The following is a 20,416-nucleotide window of genomic DNA, read 5'->3' as shown; positions in this document are numbered from 1 at the left end:
ATTAAGTAGCCCCTTTCGTGACTGTGACGCAGCCAACACGGCTGTGTGATTTAATTCAAGGTGGATCGCTGTTGTCGTTTGAACAACTTCAGATTTCATGGGAACTACCAATCCCCCAAATCAAGAATGTTTAAGATGAATGAAGTAAGATTTAGATTATTTGAAATATGGCCTGTGTAGACTAAACTATGCACAGAATTATGTCAGTCTACAAGGTCCGGATTCTACATGGTCCGGCAATGTAGACCTTGTAGACTCCACTACAGACCAATTATCAGTGAATGTTCATGCATTTTTAAGAAGGGCTACTTCCACAAAAAAACAAAGAACTCACCAAAACATCTCAGTAGCACCTTATCTAAATGTTCTATTTCATATATGGAGATTCATATTTATTTATGTATTGCATGCATTTCTACATTTGATTTCCTATTTTGTTTATTCATCCCAGTATCTTTCTTTCTTATGTGTGGAATTCTACAAGGCATTTACATTCACATTTACATTTAGTAATTTAGCTGACGCTTTTATCCAAAGCGACTTACAAGTTCTGTACGACAGGTCATCAGGAAGGATACAACTCTATCAGCTGAGCAACAATGTTCATCAAAGTGTTGAGTGCTATAGTGTAGGTTAGTTTATTAGGACAAGTGCATGACAGTAAGGTTAGTTAGGGTTAGATTTTTTTATTTTATTTATTTTATTTTATTTCAGATAATGGTTGAAGAAGTGCGTCTTTAGTCGACGGCGAAAGATTGGACGGGATTCGGCTGTCCTAACTGGGGTGGGTAGTTCATTCCACCATTGTGGGGCAAGGACTGAGAATAGGCGTGTAGGTGGTGTATATGTGTTTGAGGATGATATCCTTCAAACAGGCAATAGTGATGATATAATTTGGGCAGTGCTGAGCTGGGTTACTTTCCTCCAGTGTATTTGTCCCCCGGCCCCACCCAATGGCCCCATGCACACACACACACACACACACACACACACACACACACACACACACACACACACACACACACACACACACACACACACACACACACACACACACACACCGAAGTAAAAATTGTTTTTTTTTTATTTTTTTTTACTTCGATTTTTTTTTTAATGTTCGAAGCTTGTGCCATCGAACGAAGCTTCGAAGCTTCGAAGTATTTAAGACAGCCCACTGTCTTTATACCTGTATCACTGTACATTAATACTACAACTCTGTACGTACATCTGATTAGCACTATTACTCAGTAGTACTCATTTATATATTTTATACCCAGTTTAATCACCTGTACATTGTATATATTACTATTGCACTTTACTGTTACATTTGCACTCTGGTTGGATGCCAATTTCCACAGGTTTCTCCTGACTGTAAATGTACACTGTTCCCTCCCGATGCCACACTTCACTTCCCAGGATATCTTTACGCCACGGAGGCGCAGAGCGGATCTGCCTCTCACATCACAGCCAGCCGCCGCCCACGGCCCTGAGACCGTATGCTCCGAGTCCCACACTCTCCCACACTCTCCCAGCCCCAACAGAGCCTCGCTGGAGACCGTATGCTCCGAGCCCCACACTCTCCCACACTCTCCCAGCCCCAACAGAGCCTCGCTGGAGTCCGTATGCTCCGAGTCCCACACTCTCCCAGCCCCAACAGAGCCTCGCTGGAGTCCGTATGCTCCGAGTCCCAGAGAGAGAGAGAGAGAGAGAGAGAGAGGTGGAGAGAGAGGTGGAGAGAAAGAGAGGTGGAGAGAGAGGAGGTGGAGAGAGAGAGGTGGAGAGAGAGAGAGGTGGAGAGAGAGGGAGGTGGAGAGAGAGGTGGTGGAGAAAGAGAGGTGGAGAGAGAGGAGGTGGAGAAAGAGAGGTGGAGAGAGAGAGGTGGAGAGAGAGAGTTGGAGAGAGAGGAGGTGGAGAGAAAACTCAAAACCCACCTATATCGCCTGGCCTTCCCTGACTCACTTTGACTCTTGCCGTACTTGTTGACGTGTTGTTATGTTTTGTCTATCCGTTGATTTTTTTTTCTGTTTATTTTATACTTTTCTTTGTTCTTAGCTTAGCTATGTGAAGCACTTTGGTTGACAAGCGTCATGTTTAAACGTGCTATATAAATAAATTTGATTGATTGATTGATTGATTGATTGATTGAGAGAACTAGAAGGAGCAGTACTGATTTTATTCTTCCAAACTTCAACTCACTAATGGGCACGAATACTTTTTTATATTCTGCGGCATTGGAGTGGAACAAGCTTCCAGTGGCCCTGAAAAACATTGAAGAGGGGGGAAGCTTTAGATGTGCCACAAAGAAATGGCTAGAGAGTGAATTGTAGAGTAGCCACGTCTAGGAAGGAGAGGGTAGGGCGTATCTGTTAGTCTCTTGATAGTATGTAGAAGTGAAATACAGGTTAATGTTTTATGGGGTTGCTATATGTTTTATTAGGATGCTCTGTGTTTTTATTATGATGATCTATGTTTTATTATGATGCTCTATGTTTTATTATGATGCTCTATGTGTTATGATGTCTGTCCATGTCCAAAATCAGGGACCATGATGGAAATAAGTGCTTGCACTTTCTCATGTTTTTATCCCTTGGATGCTGTCTTTACTCCACAATAAAAATCAATCAATCAAGAGAAAGAGAGGTGGAGAGAGAGAGGTGGAGAAAGAGAGGTGGAGAGCGGGGTGGAGAGAGAGAGGTGGAGAGAAAGAGATGTGGAGAGAGAGAGGTGGAGAGAGAGGTGGAGAAAGAGAGGTATAGAGAGAGAGGTGGAGAGAGAGAGGAGATGAGAGAGGTGGAGAGAAAGAGAGGTGGAGAGAGAGGTGGAGAAAGAGGTATAGAGCGAGAGAGGAGGTGTAGAGAGAGGTGGAGAGAGAGGTAGAGAGAGAGGTGGAGAGGGCAGAGCTGTTCGCACGACCCTCTGCTCTGTGGTCGAGGGCAGAGCTGTTCTCACGACCCCTGCTCTGTGGTCGAGGGCAGAGCTGTTCGCATGACCCTCTGCTCTGTGGTCGAGGGCAGAGCTGTTCGCACGACCCTCTGCTCTGTGGTCGAGGGCAGAGCTGTTCTCACGACCCTCTGCTCTGTGGTCGAGGGCAGAGCTGTTCGCATGACCCTCTGCTCTGTGGTCGAGGGCAGAGCTGTTCGCACGACCCTCTGCTCTGTGGTCGAGGTCAGAGCTGTTCTCACGACCCCTGCTCTGTGGTCGAGGGAAGAGCTGTTCCCATACCAGGCGGTGAGGCACCCAGCCTGGATGCTCTCGTTGTTCCTCTAGAAGGCCTGTAGGATCTGGGGCCCCATGCCGGCTTTCTTTAGTCCGTCTGAGATAGAAGAGGTGCTGTTGGGCTTTCTTCACCACCTGGCCAGTGGTGAGCACGTCCCAGGTGAGGTGAACCTGAAGCTGCTGACTCTCCACAGCAGACCGGTTGATATTGATGGGGTCCAGCCTTTCTCCGCCTCTCCTGTAGTCCACGACCAGCTCCTTGTCAGGTCTTGTCAACGTCGAGAGAGAGGTGGTTCACCCAGCACCACTGTCCAAGGTTGTCAATCTCTTTCCCGTACAGTGCTTCGTTGGTGTTGGCAATTAGGCCTATCATTGTTGTGTCATCTGCAAATGCAATCACCATGTTGGAGCTGTGCGTGGCTACACAGTCACGAGGAGAACACAGTCCTGGGTGTACAGGGAGTAGAGGAGGACACAGCCCTGGGTGTACAGGGAGTAGAGGAGGCTCAGGACACAGTCCTGGGTGTACAGGGAGTAGAGGAGGAGGACACAGCCCTGGGTGTACAGGAGTAGAGGAGGATGCTCAGGACACAGCCCTGGGGGTACAGGGAGTAGAGGAGGTTCAGGACACAGCCCTGGGTGTACAGGTAGTAGAGGAGGAGGCTCAGGACACAGCCCTGGGGGTACAGGGAGTAGAGGAGGCTCAGGACACAGCCCTGGGGGTACAGGGAGTAGAGGAGGAGGACACAGCCCTGGGTGTACAGGGAGTAAAGGAGGAGGCTCAGGACACAGCCCTGGGTGTACAGGGAGTAGAGGAGGCTCAGGACACAGTCCCGGGTGTACAGGGAGTAGAGGAGGCTCAGGACACAGCCCTGGGTGTACAAGGAGTAGAGGAGGATGACACAGCCATGGGTGTACAGGGAGTAGAGGAGGAGGCTCAGCACACAGCCATGGGTGTACAGGGAGTAGAGGAGGAGGCTCAGGACACAGCCCTGGGGGTACAGGGAGTAGAGGAGGCTCAGGACACAGCCCTGGGGGTACAGGGAGTAGAGGAGGCTCAGGACACAGCCCTGGGGGTACAGGGAGTAGAGGAGGCTCAGGACACAGCCCTGGGTGTACAGTGGGTAGAGGAGGTTCAGGACACAGCCCTGGGTGTACACAGGGAGTAGAGGAGGAGGACACAGCCCTGGGTGTACAGGGAGTAGAGGAGGCTCAGGACACAGCCCTGGGTGTACAGGGAGTAGAGGAGGCTCAGGACACAGCCCTGGGTGTACAGGGGGTAGAGCCGAGGAGGCTCAGGACACAGCCCTGGGTGTACAGGGAGTAGAGGAGGCTCAGGACACAGCCCTGGGTGTACAGGGAGTAGAGGAGGAGGCTCAGGACACAGTCCTGGGTGTACAGGGAGTAGAGGAGGCTCAGCACACAGCCATGGGTGTACAGGGAGTAGAGGAGGAGGCTCAGCACACAGCCATGGGTGTACAGGGAGTAGAGGAGGAGGCTCAGGACACAGCCCTGGGTGTACAGGGAGTAGAGGAGGCTCAGGACACAGCCCTGGGTGTACAGGGAGTAGAGGAGGACACAGCCATGGGTGTACAGGGAGTAGAGGAGACTCAGGACACAGCCCTGGGTGTACAGGGAGTAGCGGAGGTTCAGGACACAGCCCTGGGTGTACACAGGGAGTAGAGGAGGAGGACACAGCCCTGGGTGTACAGGGAGTAGAGGAGGTTCAGGACACAGCCCTGGGTGTACACAGGGAGTAGAGGAGGAGGACACAGCCCTGGGTGTACAGGGAGTAGAGGAGGTTCAGGACACAGCCCTGGGTGTACACAGGGAGTAGAGGAGGAGGACACAGCCCTGGGTGTACAGGGAGTAGAGGAGGTTCAGGACACAGCCCTGGGTGTACACAGGGAGTAGAGGAGGAGGACACAGCCCTGGGTGTACAGGGAGTAGAGGAGACTCAGGACACAGCCCTGGGTGTACAGGGAGTAGAGGAGGCTCAGTACACAGCCCTGGGTGTACAGGGGGTAGAGCCGAGGAGGCTCAGGACACAGCCCTGGGGGTACAGGGAGTAGAGGAGGCTCAGGACACAGCCCTGGGTGTACAGTGGGTAGAGGAGGTTCAGGACACAGCCCTGGGTGTACACAGGGAGTAGAGGAGGAGGACACAGCCCTGGGTGTACAGGGAGTAGAGGAGGCTCAGGACACAGCCCTGGGTGTACAGGGAGTAGAGGAGGCTCAGGACACAGCCCTGGGTGTACAGGGGGTAGAGCCGAGGAGGCTCAGGACACAGCCCTGGGTGTACAGGGAGTAGAGGAGGCTCAGGACACAGCCCTGGGTGTACAGGGAGTAGAGGAGGAGGCTCAGGACACAGTCCTGGGTGTACAGGGAGTAGAGGAGGCTCAGCACACAGCCATGGGTGTACAGGGAGTAGAGGAGGAGGCTCAGCACACAGCCATGGGTGTACAGGGAGTAGAGGAGGAGGCTCAGGACACAGCCCTGGGTGTACAGGGAGTAGAGGAGGCTCAGGACACAGCCCTGGGTGTACAGGGAGTAGAGGAGGACACAGCCATGGGTGTACAGGGAGTAGAGGAGACTCAGGACACAGCCCTGGGTGTACAGGGAGTAGCGGAGGTTCAGGACACAGCCCTGGGTGTACACAGGGAGTAGAGGAGGAGGACACAGCCCTGGGTGTACAGGGAGTAGAGGAGGTTCAGGACACAGCCCTGGGTGTATACAGGGAGTAGAGGAGGAGGACACAGCCCTGGGTGTACAGGGAGTAGAGGAGGTTCAGGACACAGCCCTGGGTGTACACAGGGAGTAGAGGAGGAGGACACAGCCCTGGGTGTACAGGGAGTAGAGGAGGTTCAGGACACAGCCCTGGGTGTACACAGGGAGTAGAGGAGGAGGACACAGCCCTGGGTGTACAGGGAGTAGAGGAGACTCAGGACACAGCCCTGGGTGTACAGGGAGTAGAGGAGGCTCAGTACACAGCCCTGGGTGTACAGGGGGTAGAGCCGAGGAGGCTCAGGACACAGCCCTGGGTGTACAGGGAGTAGAGGAGGCTCAGGACACAGCCCTGGGTGTACAGGGAGTAGAGGAGGCTCAGGACACAGCCCTGGGTGTACAGGGAGTAGAGGAGGAGGCTCAGGACACAGTCCTGGGTGTACAGGGAGTAGAGGAGGCTCAGGACACAGCCCTGGGTGTACAGGGAGTAGAGGAGAGACACAGCCCTGGGTGTACAGGGAGTAGAGGAGACTCAGGACACAGCCCTGGGTGTACAGGGAGTAGAGGAGGCTCAGGACACAGCCCTGGGTTATACAGGGAGTAGAGGAGGACACAGCCCTGGGTGTACAGGGAGTAGAGGAGGCTCAGGACACAGCCCTGGGTGTACAGGGAGTAGAGGAGGACACAGCCATGGGTGTACAGGGAGTAGAGGAGACTCAGGACACAGCCCTGGGTGTACAGGGAGTAGCGGAGGTTCAGGACACAGCCCTGGGTGTACACAGGGAGTAGAGGAGGAGGACACAGCCCTGGGTGTACAGGGAGTAGAGGAGGTTCAGGACACAGCCCTGGGTGTACACAGGGAGTAGAGGAGGAGGACACAGCCCTGGGTGTACAGGGAGTAGAGGAGACTCAGGACACAGCCCTGGGTGTACAGGGAGTAGAGGAGGCTCAGTACACAGCCCTGGGTGTACAGGGGGTAGAGCAGAGGAGGCTCAGGACACAGCCCTGGGTGTACAGGGAGTAGAGGAGGCTCAGGACACAGCCCTGGGTGTACAGGGAGTAGAGGAGGCTCAGGACACAGCCCTGGGGGTACAGGGAGTAGAGGAGGAGGACACAGCCCTGGGTGTACAGGGAGTAAAGGAGGAGGCTCAGGACACAGCCCTGGGTGTACAGGGAGTAGAGGAGGCTCAGGACACAGTCCCGGGTGTACAGGGAGTAGAGGAGGCTCAGGACACAGCCCTGGGTGTACAAGGAGTAGAGGAGGATGACACAGCCATGGGTGTACAGGGAGTAGAGGAGGAGGCTCAGCACACAGCCATGGGTGTACAGGGAGTAGAGGAGGAGGCTCAGGACACAGCCCTGGGGGTACAGGGAGTAGAGGAGGCTCAGGACACAGCCCTGGGGGTACAGGGAGTAGAGGAGGCTCAGGACACAGCCCTGGGGGTACAGGGAGTAGAGGAGGCTCAGGACACAGCCCTGGGTGTACAGTGGGTAGAGGAGGTTCAGGACACAGCCCTGGGTGTACACAGGGAGTAGAGGAGGAGGACACAGCCCTGGGTGTACAGGGAGTAGAGGAGGCTCAGGACACAGCCCTGGGTGTACAGGGAGTAGAGGAGGCTCAGGACACAGCCCTGGGTGTACAGGGGGTAGAGCCGAGGAGGCTCAGGACACAGCCCTGGGTGTACAGGGAGTAGAGGAGGCTCAGGACACAGCCCTGGGTGTACAGGGAGTAGAGGAGGAGGCTCAGGACACAGTCCTGGGTGTACAGGGAGTAGAGGAGGCTCAGCACACAGCCATGGGTGTACAGGGAGTAGAGGAGGAGGCTCAGCACACAGCCATGGGTGTACAGGGAGTAGAGGAGGAGGCTCAGGACACAGCCCTGGGTGTACAGGGAGTAGAGGAGGCTCAGGACACAGCCCTGGGTGTACAGGGAGTAGAGGAGGACACAGCCATGGGTGTACAGGGAGTAGAGGAGACTCAGGACACAGCCCTGGGTGTACAGGGAGTAGCGGAGGTTCAGGACACAGCCCTGGGTGTACACAGGGAGTAGAGGAGGAGGACACAGCCCTGGGTGTACAGGGAGTAGAGGAGGTTCAGGACACAGCCCTGGGTGTACACAGGGAGTAGAGGAGGAGGACACAGCCCTGGGTGTACAGGGAGTAGAGGAGGTTCAGGACACAGCCCTGGGTGTACACAGGGAGTAGAGGAGGAGGACACAGCCCTGGGTGTACAGGGAGTAGAGGAGGTTCAGGACACAGCCCTGGGTGTACACAGGGAGTAGAGGAGGAGGACACAGCCCTGGGTGTACAGGGAGTAGAGGAGACTCAGGACACAGCCCTGGGTGTACAGGGAGTAGAGGAGGCTCAGTACACAGCCCTGGGTGTACAGGGGGTAGAGCCGAGGAGGCTCAGGACACAGCCCTGGGGGTACAGGGAGTAGAGGAGGCTCAGGACACAGCCCTGGGTGTACAGTGGGTAGAGGAGGTTCAGGACACAGCCCTGGGTGTACACAGGGAGTAGAGGAGGAGGACACAGCCCTGGGTGTACAGGGAGTAGAGGAGGCTCAGGACACAGCCCTGGGTGTACAGGGAGTAGAGGAGGCTCAGGACACAGCCCTGGGTGTACAGGGGGTAGAGCCGAGGAGGCTCAGGACACAGCCCTGGGTGTACAGGGAGTAGAGGAGGCTCAGGACACAGCCCTGGGTGTACAGGGAGTAGAGGAGGAGGCTCAGGACACAGTCCTGGGTGTACAGGGAGTAGAGGAGGCTCAGCACACAGCCATGGGTGTACAGGGAGTAGAGGAGGAGGCTCAGCACACAGCCATGGGTGTACAGGGAGTAGAGGAGGAGGCTCAGGACACAGCCCTGGGTGTACAGGGAGTAGAGGAGGCTCAGGACACAGCCCTGGGTGTACAGGGAGTAGAGGAGGACACAGCCATGGGTGTACAGGGAGTAGAGGAGACTCAGGACACAGCCCTGGGTGTACAGGGAGTAGCGGAGGTTCAGGACACAGCCCTGGGTGTACACAGGGAGTAGAGGAGGAGGACACAGCCCTGGGTGTACAGGGAGTAGAGGAGGTTCAGGACACAGCCCTGGGTGTATACAGGGAGTAGAGGAGGAGGACACAGCCCTGGGTGTACAGGGAGTAGAGGAGGTTCAGGACACAGCCCTGGGTGTACACAGGGAGTAGAGGAGGAGGACACAGCCCTGGGTGTACAGGGAGTAGAGGAGGTTCAGGACACAGCCCTGGGTGTACACAGGGAGTAGAGGAGGAGGACACAGCCCTGGGTGTACAGGGAGTAGAGGAGACTCAGGACACAGCCCTGGGTGTACAGGGAGTAGAGGAGGCTCAGTACACAGCCCTGGGTGTACAGGGGGTAGAGCCGAGGAGGCTCAGGACACAGCCCTGGGTGTACAGGGAGTAGAGGAGGCTCAGGACACAGCCCTGGGTGTACAGGGAGTAGAGGAGGCTCAGGACACAGCCCTGGGTGTACAGGGAGTAGAGGAGGAGGCTCAGGACACAGTCCTGGGTGTACAGGGAGTAGAGGAGGCTCAGGACACAGCCCTGGGTGTACAGGGAGTAGAGGAGAGACACAGCCCTGGGTGTACAGGGAGTAGAGGAGACTCAGGACACAGCCCTGGGTGTACAGGGAGTAGAGGAGGCTCAGGACACAGCCCTGGGTTATACAGGGAGTAGAGGAGGACACAGCCCTGGGTGTACAGGGAGTAGAGGAGGCTCAGGACACAGCCCTGGGTGTACAGGGAGTAGAGGAGGACACAGCCATGGGTGTACAGGGAGTAGAGGAGACTCAGGACACAGCCCTGGGTGTACAGGGAGTAGCGGAGGTTCAGGACACAGCCCTGGGTGTACACAGGGAGTAGAGGAGGAGGACACAGCCCTGGGTGTACAGGGAGTAGAGGAGGTTCAGGACACAGCCCTGGGTGTACACAGGGAGTAGAGGAGGAGGACACAGCCCTGGGTGTACAGGGAGTAGAGGAGACTCAGGACACAGCCCTGGGTGTACAGGGAGTAGAGGAGGCTCAGTACACAGCCCTGGGTGTACAGGGGGTAGAGCAGAGGAGGCTCAGGACACAGCCCTGGGTGTACAGGGAGTAGAGGAGGCTCAGGACACAGCCCTGGGTGTACAGGGAGTAGAGGAGGAGGCTCAGGACACAGTCCTGGGTGTACAGGGAGTAGAGGAGGCTCAGGACACAGCCCTGGGTGTACAGGGAGTAGAGGAGAGACACAGCCCTGGGTGTACAGGGAGTAGAGGAGACTCAGGACACAGCCCTGGGTGTACAGGGAGTAGAGGAGGCTCAGGACACAGCCCTGGGTGTACAGGGAGTAGAGGAGGCTCAGGACACAGCCCTGGGTGTACAGGGAGTAGAGGAGAGACACAGCCCTGGGTGTACAGGGAGTAGAGGAGACTCAGGACACAGCCCTGGGTGTACAGGGAGTAGAGGAGGCTCAGGACACAGCCCTGGGTTATACAGGGAGTAGAGGAGGACACAGCCCTGGGTGTACAGGGAGTAGAGGAGGAGGACACAGACCTGGGTGTAGAGGAGGGGGCTCAGGACACAGCCCTGGGTGTACAGGGAATAGAGGAGGAGAACACAGTCCTGGGTGTACAGGGAGTAGAGGAGGCTCAGGACACAGCCCTGGGTTATACAGGGAGTAGAGGAGGACACAGCCCTGGGTGTACAGGGAGTAGAGGAGGAGGACACAGACCTGGGTGTACAGGGAGTAGAGGAGGGGGCTCAGGACACAGCCCTGGGTGTACAGGGAATAGAGGAGGAGAACACAGCCCTGGGTGTACAGGGAATAGAGGAGGAGAACACAGTCCTGGGTGTACAGGGAGTAGAGGAGGATAACACAGTCCTGGGTGTACAGGGAGTAGAGGAGGCTCAGGAAACAGCCCTGGGTGTACAGGGAGTAGAGGAGGAGGACACAGCCCTGGGTGTACAGGGAGTAGAGGAGGAGGACACAGCCCTGGGTGTACAGGGAGTAGATGAGGAGGCTCAGGACACAGCCCTGGGGGGCTCCTGTGTTGAGGGGCTGGAATGTATACTGTTACATTTGCACTCTGGTTGGATGCCAGACTTATCTTCGTTGTACTGTACTTGTGCTGCATGATGACAATACATTTTAATCTAATCTAATCTCAGTGAATAACCCCAAGCGGCCTTCGTGGAGAACGTAGAGGAGGGGGCCATTTTGAACCCTATTGTCTGACTGTCGTCAGCAGGCATCACTCACGCTGGGAACAATCCCACCACATGCCCCCCCCCCCCCCACTGCAGACCGCACACTATTACCACCCTTTGGCCAGTGACTCATGAAACACCAGAGGACATTGATGTCATGAACTATAGAGCCTGACACACTTGTGGCATCTCAATATCCACAGGGATCCTCTGTCTTGCCTCCCTCCCTCCCTCCCTCCCTCCCTCCCTCCCTCCCTCCCTCCCTCCCTCCCTCCCTCCCTCCCTCCCTCCCTCCACCCCTCCTTATATCCCTCCCTCCCTCTCCAGCTCCTGGGAGGCGATAACATTAGATCATGTCACGATGGACGTCACCCTGTCTATCGGACTCTGATGTCTGTCAATACGGACATGTTATTGTAATCTCGCAGGCGGCTCGGTGGCCACTTGGTGCACACTGGCCCCTAATCTATCACCATTACTGCCTCCCACCATCCATCACGTATGAGGCAGCAACAATGGGTGATGCATGGGGCCGGTAATCTGCCAGCGGCCGGCGATCACAGCACACATGGCTATTAGGACCGGAGAGGGAGATCGAGGTTGTGATGATGGATGGCTTTTGAAACGGGGGGCGGGGGGTCTGGAGATATCGTCCTATCAATCTCAAGTGTGTATTTATCAGCGGTGGCTAAACATGTCCAGCGGTGCCGTTTCAGGACGCCACTGAGTCTCGGACAAAAGGTTGAAATCCGATGGATTCCCTGTGTCGTTTATTTTTTTAAATCTAGAAGATTGGCTAAAGATACATGGAGGAGAGACCTGCTTTGACATTTATTCAAAGGTGACCATGGCCTCTAAGGTTCTCAACACACACACACTAACTCTCACACAGGAAATGATTTTTCTCACAAATATATAATATATATACGTTAGGCGATACTGTATTGTTTTTGTTAGGCAATACTTTATTGTTTTGTTGTAGGTGTTACTGTATGTTTGTTAGGTTACTGTATGTTTGTTAGCTGTTATTTGTTTTTGTTAGGCGTTACTTTATTGTTTTGTTAGGTCGTTACTATATTGTTTTGTTAGGCGTATACGTATTTTTAGTTACTTGTTATTAGTGTTACTTACTTATTGTTTATTGTTAGTTACTGTATTGTTTTGTTAGGTTACTGTATTGTTTTGTTAGAGTTACTGTATTGTTTAATCGTTACTAATTGTTTGTTAGGCGTTACTTTATTGTTTTGTTAGTTAATTTATTGTTTTGTTTAGGCGTTACTTTATTGTTTTGTAAGGTGTTACTGTATTGTTTTTGTTAGGTGTTACTGTATTGTTTTTGTTAGGCGTTACTTTATTGTTTTGTTAGTTACTTTATTGTTTTGTTAGTTACTTTATTGTTTTGTTAGGTGTTACTTTATTGTTTTGTTAGTTACTGTATTGTTTTGTTAGGTGTTACTGTATTGTTTTGTTTGTTACTTTATTGTTTTGTTAGGTGTTACTTTATTGTTTTGTTAGGCGTTACTTTATTGTTTTGTTAGTTACTTTATTGTTTTGTTAGGTGTTAATTTATTGTTTTGTTAGGTGTTACTTTATTGTTTTGTTAGGTGTTACTTTATTGTTTTGTTAGGTGTTACTTTATTGTTTTGTTAGTTACTTTATTGTTTTGTTAGGCGTTACTGTATTGTTATGTTAGGTGTTACTTTATTGTTTTGTTAGTTACTGTATTGTTTTGTTAAGCATTACTATATTGTTTTGTTAGGCGTTACTTTATTGTTTTGTTAGGCGTTACTTTATTGTTTTGTTAGGTGTTACTTTATTGTTTTGTTAGGTGTTACTTTATTGTTTTGTTAGTTACTTTATTGTTTTGTTAGGCGTTACTGTATTGTTATGTTAGGTGTTACTTTATTGTTTTGTTAGTTACTGTATTGTTTTGTTAAGCATTACTATATTGTTTTGTTAGGCGTTACTTTATTGTTTTGTTAGGCGTTACTTTATTGTTTTGTTAGGCGTTACTATATTGTTTTGTTAGGCATTACTTTATTGTTTTGTTAGTTACTGTATTGTTTTGTTAGTTACTTTATTGTTTTGTTAGGCGTTACTTCATTGTTTTGTTAGTTACTTTATTGTTTTGTTAGGCATTACTGTATTGTTTTGTTAGGCGTTACTTTATTGTTTTGTTAGGCATTACTATATTGTTTTGTTAGTTACTGTATTGTTTTGTTAGTTACTTTATTGTTTTGTTAGGCGTTACTTCATTGTTTTGTTAGTTACTTTATTGTTTTGTTAGGCATTACTGTATTGTTTTGTTAGGCGTTACTTTATTGTTTTGTTAGGCATTACTTTATTGTTTTGTTAGTTACTGTATTGTTTTGTTAGGCGTTACTTCATTGTTTTGTTAGTTACTGTATTGTTTTGTTAGGCGTTACTTTATTGTTTTGTTAGGCATTACTTTATTGTTTTGTTAGGCGTTACTTTATTGTTTTGGGAGGCATTACTTTATTGTTTTGTTAGATGTTACTTTATTGTTTTGGGATGCATTACTTTATTGTTTTGTTAGGCGTTACTTTATTGTTTTGGGAGGCATTACTTTATTGTTTTGTTAGGCGTTACTTTATTGTTTTGTTATGCATTACTTTATTGTTTTGTTAGGTGTTACTGTATTGTTTTGCAGAGGAAGCAGTTAAATATTTCCTCACCCATGTTCACTATAATGTGTATTTTAAGTGCCTTTTCAACCACATTACCCTGAACTTCTCCCTCTGGTTCTCACTCTCCCTTTCTCTTTTCCCCTCTCTCCCTTTCCTTCTCTCTCCCTTATTTATTGTCGTCCTTGTATACTATTGCTACTGTAATTTAATTTATTTGTATGCATGTACATAACCTTGTTTTTGTTACAGACTCCCACCCACCCTTCCCTCAAAAGACCTTTGCTTTTTGGACAGGCTTCTTTTGTATTTTGTAATTTGTTCTTAATTGCTTGCCTGGGTAAATAAAGGTTAAATAAAAAATAAATAAATAACTTAATCCAGGGACAATTGACAGTACAATAAATTGTTCCTTCCTTCCATTGCTTGCGTTTCCACCGCAGTGTAAAGACCTGTGAATATTAGGCAAATTAGTGTGTTAAGTTAACGTGTGAAAAAGGTCTCCAGGCATTGATCACGGTTAAATGAACAGATCAATGTTCCCTGCAGACTCGTTTGCCATATATTGGTCCTCACATTGAACAGGATGGTGCAACAGACGCTCACTGCACTGGAAACTCACATGAGTGAGATGACTTAACAGGGGCTTATATTGTAGCAGAATGTTGACCTTCTCTCACCTAGTAGGCAATAACTATCTTTAACCCTTTCACTGCCACACTACCTTCTGTAGTGTGGCAGTGAAAGGGTTAACCTGCTGTTGTGTGGCAGTGAAAAGGTTAACCTTCTGTGTATTGTTGCAGTGAAAGGGTTAACCGTTTGGTAGCGCAGCAGTGAAAGGGTTAAATACTTGACCGGCCTTCAGTCCATTGTTGTCTGCGTTTCCACCGTGATGTAAAGAGCCGCAAAGTTTAGGCAAATTAAATCTGATAATGTGTGAAAAATGTCTCTACATTCCAGTGTCTCACTACTAGAACACAGAGGGTCACTTTTCTCTGATCAGATCTTTGTGATCACGGTTAAATGAACAGACCGATGTTCCCTACATTGTTCAGAGGACTCGTATTTCCAAACGGGGCTTATAGTAGATCAGTTGTTCTCTTCGCCCGAGTTGCCTAGTAATTGGCAATAGCAATCTTTTAATACTTCAAAACAAAAGCCTTTTGTTTTTTTCGACCTACTTTTTCTCCTCCTTTTTTTTCTGTGATTTTTCTCCCATCCCAATTTCCTCTCGTGCCAATTCTCCCTCCCCTGTCCTGATCGTTGCTCGCATGTGCCACCCACTGGCCGGTCGTAGGGAGGATAGAAGCCCATCACATGTCCCCTCCGATACATGTGGAGGCAGCCAGTCACTTCTTTTCACCTGCCAGCGCGGACTCTCATTGGTGAGGTGTAACGTGTGGGAGTCTTTGCTGTGCAGGCGCCCTGACCGACCTGTAGGAGTCGCTGTTTACAACGACCAGACTATCACCCATCGACTTCCCACCCGCTAACTCTGCCAATTGAGTCAGAATGACGGCCGGGCCAAGCCGGAGGCAACGCTGACAGCCGGATTCGATACCTCGGTGCCTCGGTCACTAGATTTAGTTTATAATACATAGATCACTAGATCTATCAGCTTATAATACATAGATCACTAGATCTATCAGCTTATAATACATAGATCACTAGATCTATCAGCTTATAATACATAGATCACTAGATCTATCAGCTTATAATACATAGATCACTAGATCTATCAGCTTATAATACATATATCACTAGATTTATCAGCTTATAATACATAGATCACTAGATATATAGCTTATAATACATAGATCACTAGATTTAGTTTATAATACATAGATCACTAGATCTATAGCTTATAATACATAGATCACTAGATTTATCAGCTTATAGGCTCTGGAAGGGCCACAGCATTCACATCGCTTTGCATCGGGTGGTTAAAAGTACCTTGAAGAGGCTTAATGACGTCAACTGCATCTCAGAATTCTCTCCCTCCTGTTTACGCAACATTATAATTTACTACATTTCGAGCAGACTGTTCAGAGACGCATTCGACTGTGTACAATAGTGCTATGAAGCGTGAAATGTGCCGTGACAGACTCCCCCTGTAAAACTGCATGTCTGGGCGCCGAGGGACCGTCGACAATGTGCAACACTGAGAACATGTGCAACACTGAGAAAACGTGCAATGGAATATTTTACTATTTGACTCTGGTTTTTTTCTTTTTTTTTTACGAGACCTTCCTGTTCAAATTCCATGTCTTTCAGTGGCCTCTTAACCACTGTGTCTGACTCTTAACCACCAAAACCTGCACAGACTACAACGTATGACGTATATCATGCCAGTTAGGGTACCTTGTGTATACTGCACCTAGTGTATACTGCACCTTGTGTATACTGCACCTTGTGTATACTGCACCTAGTGTGTACTGCACCTTGTGTATACTGCACCTTGTGTATACTGCACCTAGTGTGTACTGCACCTTGTGTATACTGCACCTTGTGTATACTGCACCTAGTGTGTACTGCACCTTGTGTATACTGCACCTAGTGTTTACTGCACCTAGTGTATACTGTACCTTGTGTATACTGCACCTAGTGTGTACTGCACCTTGTGTATACTGCACCTAGTGTTTACTGCACCTAGTGTATACTGCACCTTGTGTATACTGCACCTAGTGTGTACTGCACCTTGTGTATACTGCACCTAGTGTTTACTGCACCTAGTGTATACTGCACCTTGTGTATACTGCACCTTGTGTATACTGCACCTTGTGTATACTGCACCTTGTGTATACTGCACCTAGTGTGTACTGCACCTTGTGTATACTGCACCTAGTGTATACTGTACCTAGTGTTTACTGCACCTAGTGTATACTGCACCTTGTGTATACTGCACCTTGTGTATACTGCACCTTGTGTATACTGCACCTTGTGTATACTGCACCTAGTGTGTACTGCACCTTGTGTATACTGCACCTTGTGTATACTGCACCTAGTGTATACTGCACCTTGTGTATACTGCACCTAGTGTATACGGCACCTTGTGTATACTGCACCTAGTGTATACTGCACCTTGTGTATACTGCACCTTGTGTATACTGCACCTAGTGTATACTGCACCTAGTGTATACTGCACCTAGTGTATACTGCACCTAGTGTAGACTGCACCTTGTGTATACTGCACCTTGTGTATACTGCACCTAGTTTATACTGCACCTTGTGTATACTGCACCTTGTGTATACTGCACCTAGTGTATACTGCACCTTGTGTATACTGCACCTTGTGTATACGGCACCTTGTGTATACTGCACCTTGTGTACACTGCACCTTGTGTATACTGCACCTAGTGTATACTGCACCTAGTGTATACTGCACCTAGTTTATACTGCACCTTGTGTATACTGCACCTTGTGTATACTGCACCTTGTGTATACTGCACCTTGTGTATACTGCACCTTGTGTATACTGCACCTAGTGTATACTGCACCTAGTGTATACTGCACCTAGTTTATACTGCACCTTGTGTATACTGCACCTAGTGTATACTGCACCTAGTTTATACTGCACCTTGTATATACTGCACCTTGTGTACACTGCACCTTGTGTATACTGCACCTAGTTTATACTGCACCTTGTGTATACTGCACCTTGTGTATACTGCACCTAGTGTATACTGCACCTAGTGTATACTGCACCTAGTGTATACTGCACCTAGTTTATACTGCACCTTGTGTATACTGCACCTTGTGTATACTGCACCTTGTGTATACTGCTTACTGCACCTAGTTTATACTGCACCTTGTGTATACTGCACCTTGTGTATACTGCACCTTGTGTATACTGCTTACTGCACCTAGTGTATACTGCACCTAGTTTATACTGCACCTTGTGTATACTGCACCTAGTGTATACTGCACCTTGTGTATACTGCACCTAGTGTATACTGCACCTAGTGTATACTGCACCTTGTGTATACTGCACCTAGTGTATACTGCACCTAGTGTATACTGCACCTTGTGTATACTGCACCTTGTGTATACTGCACCTAGTGTATACTGCACCTGTGTATACTGCACCTAGTGTATACTGCACCTTGTGTATACTGCACCTAGTGTATACGGCACCTTGTGTATACGGCACCTTGTGTATACGGCACCTTGTGTATACGGCACCTTGTGTTATGGTTTGTAATGCGACCCCAATTGCACGACACAGACAGGTAATCAGAGTTAGCCAAAACAAGGGCATGATTTATAATACAGAAAAAGTGGCACTGAGCCTTTAAGGGCGAAAAAACACTAAAGTAAAATAACACAAAAAAAGGCGGCACTGTGCCTTTAACGGGCGAACAGGCAGGAACAAAGTAACAGGAATCCTCTGGAACACGGGCAAACAGTACCCAGGAATCTTCTTCCTCACGGGCAAAGTAAACAGAAGTCTTCTTCCTCACGACCAGAACGCTGCCGACGGGCAACGCAGCAAACAGGGGGTCCGAGGGGAACGGGGTGAGAACACGGGCATCCTCCCGTGGAGTAATAGAGAGCGATGGCGAGCCTCACCCCAGGAACGAGGTCCATGTAGAGGGAGTTGGGAAGTAGCCGGCACAACATCTGGAGTGGGAACACTGGGATCCTCCCGTGGAGTAATAGAGAGCGAAGACGGTGTCCTACTCCAGGAAACGGCGACAGGTGGTGATGTACAGGGGTGGCACGACGTCTCACGCCGGAGACGCGGCAGTAGATGGTAGTAACAAGAACGACCCGACACGGAGTGGAGGGGAGTCAGCGTATATGAATCCTCCTGACGAGCTGATTGTGGATCAATCTCAGGTGCGTGAGGCAGAAAAACGGCACGCCCCCTCGTTGGGCAGCATGCAGAATTCCTCCAGCCCTCACACCTAGTGTATACCGCTTACTAAAAGTATATACTCATAGTATATATTCAGATTAAATGTCTTTATTGCCTATATTTATTGTAACATAATATAACCGATAGGGCATACCTCATCTGCACCTTTGTTTACACTGTTTATTTTTCTCATATTTCTATATTCAGAGTTAATTATATTGTTTACACTGTTTATGTTTTCTCATATTTCTATATTCAGATACAATTTTGTGTAGAAATGTCTTTCTACTATTACCCTGCCCATACCTGTACCCTCCCCCCTCCCTCATGCTGCTATGACACCTGAATTTCCCAGAGGGGATCAATAAAGGAATATCACATATCATCATCATCATCATCTCATCATCATCTCATCTCATCATCATCATCATCATCATCTCATCATCATCTCATCTCATATCATCATCATCATCTCATCTCATCTCATCTCATAACATCATCATCTCATCTCATCTCATCTCATATCATCATCATCTCATCTCATCATCATCATCATCATCATCTCATCATCATCTCATCTCATATCATCATCATCATCTCATCTCATCTCATCATCATCTCATCTCATCATCATCATCTCATCTCATCATCTCATCTCATCTCATCTCGTCTTACGTTTTGACGTAGGGGTCGGAGTATCCGTTGACGTCCATGGCGGCCAGGTGGGCGCAGCGCCGCACGCCCACACACAGCCCCCCCCGGGCCCTCTCCTTCTCCTTGCCCTTTGTCTCGGGTTCGCTGGCGGAGGGAGGAAGGTACTGCAGGTAGAGCAGCAGGCGGCCTCTCTCCTCCAGGCTCCTCTGCTGCTCCATCTCCCACTGTCAGAAGGAGAGAGACGCGGAGTCAGAGGAGGCCACATCAGCCCCGCGTCCTGTTATTATTATTACGTAAGTTATTTCAAGTTCCCGGTCCGGAAAAACGGGCCCACTTGACGTATTGAAGTCGCCCCCCTCAGCGCCAGAGAGCTGAGCCTTTGATAACGTGTGAGTCAGCAGCTCTCCCGGCTGCCGCCGCTGTAACACGGTTACACAACCGCTAAGAGCGGCGGGGCTTTAAGCTGCGGTGAAAACATCTCGTCTGAGAAACAGGCCTTTTGTTAGTGTTTGTGTGCGCGTGCACGTTGACCAGCGTGTGTACGTTGACCAGCGCTTCCTCCGGCAACTTGACAGAATCTCCCCTCTGTGCTGTGGTTCAATTCTCTAGTTATTTATAAGCAGACAGAATCTCAGAATCTCCCCTCTGTGCTGTGGTTCAATTCTCTAGTTATTTATAAGCAGACAGAAAACAGAATCTCCCCTCTGTGCTGTGGTTCAATTCTCTAGTTATTTATAAGCAGACAGAAAACAGAATCTCCCCTCTGTGCTGTGGTTCAATTCTCTAGTTATTTATAAGCAGACAGAAAGCATTTGATGTCCACACACCATGCACCCCATATGTTTTCCAGAAAATCAATTATCACTACTGACGGGCGAGGCGGGCCGATATAAAGTGTTCTGATTGGTCCCCCGGGCGCGGAACATAAACACAACGATCCTTCCCATCAGACTTGCTAATGTATCGCCCTCCGGCCCCGCGTGTTTAGTCGTAGATAACGTAGGAATTGAGATCAAAGTACCTGGCAGTAACCCTGGCACTCGGCGCACATTAGCGCAGATTCAGAGTGACAGATGAGAGGAGAGGAGAGGGAGAGTCTTATAGGAGAGACAGAGGAG

At 49.5% G+C, this 20,416-nt stretch overlaps 1 protein-coding gene across 1 annotated transcript in view; it reads right to left on the bottom strand.

Moving 5' to 3' along the window:
* Positions 1-20,416, bottom strand: part of LOC311235469 (double C2-like domain-containing protein alpha) — a gene marked incomplete at both ends in the record, with an annotated part of 99,389 nt that overhangs the window by 10,950 nt on the left and 68,023 nt on the right. Inside the window, one exon of the mRNA XM_084322932.1 lies at positions 19,320-19,522. Within this exon, the coding sequence (XP_084179058.1) occupies positions 19,320-19,522 (203 nt within the window). The remainder of the gene's footprint in view (positions 1-19,319; positions 19,523-20,416) is intronic.

This window comes from Notolepis coatsorum (genome assembly GCF_963971535.1).
Source record: "Notolepis coatsorum genome assembly, chromosome: 10".
Taxonomy (NCBI): Eukaryota; Metazoa; Chordata; class Actinopteri; order Aulopiformes; family Paralepididae; genus Notolepis; species Notolepis coatsorum.
Note: the sequence above shows the minus strand (reverse complement) of the source record. Positions and strands in the feature narration are given on the sequence as shown.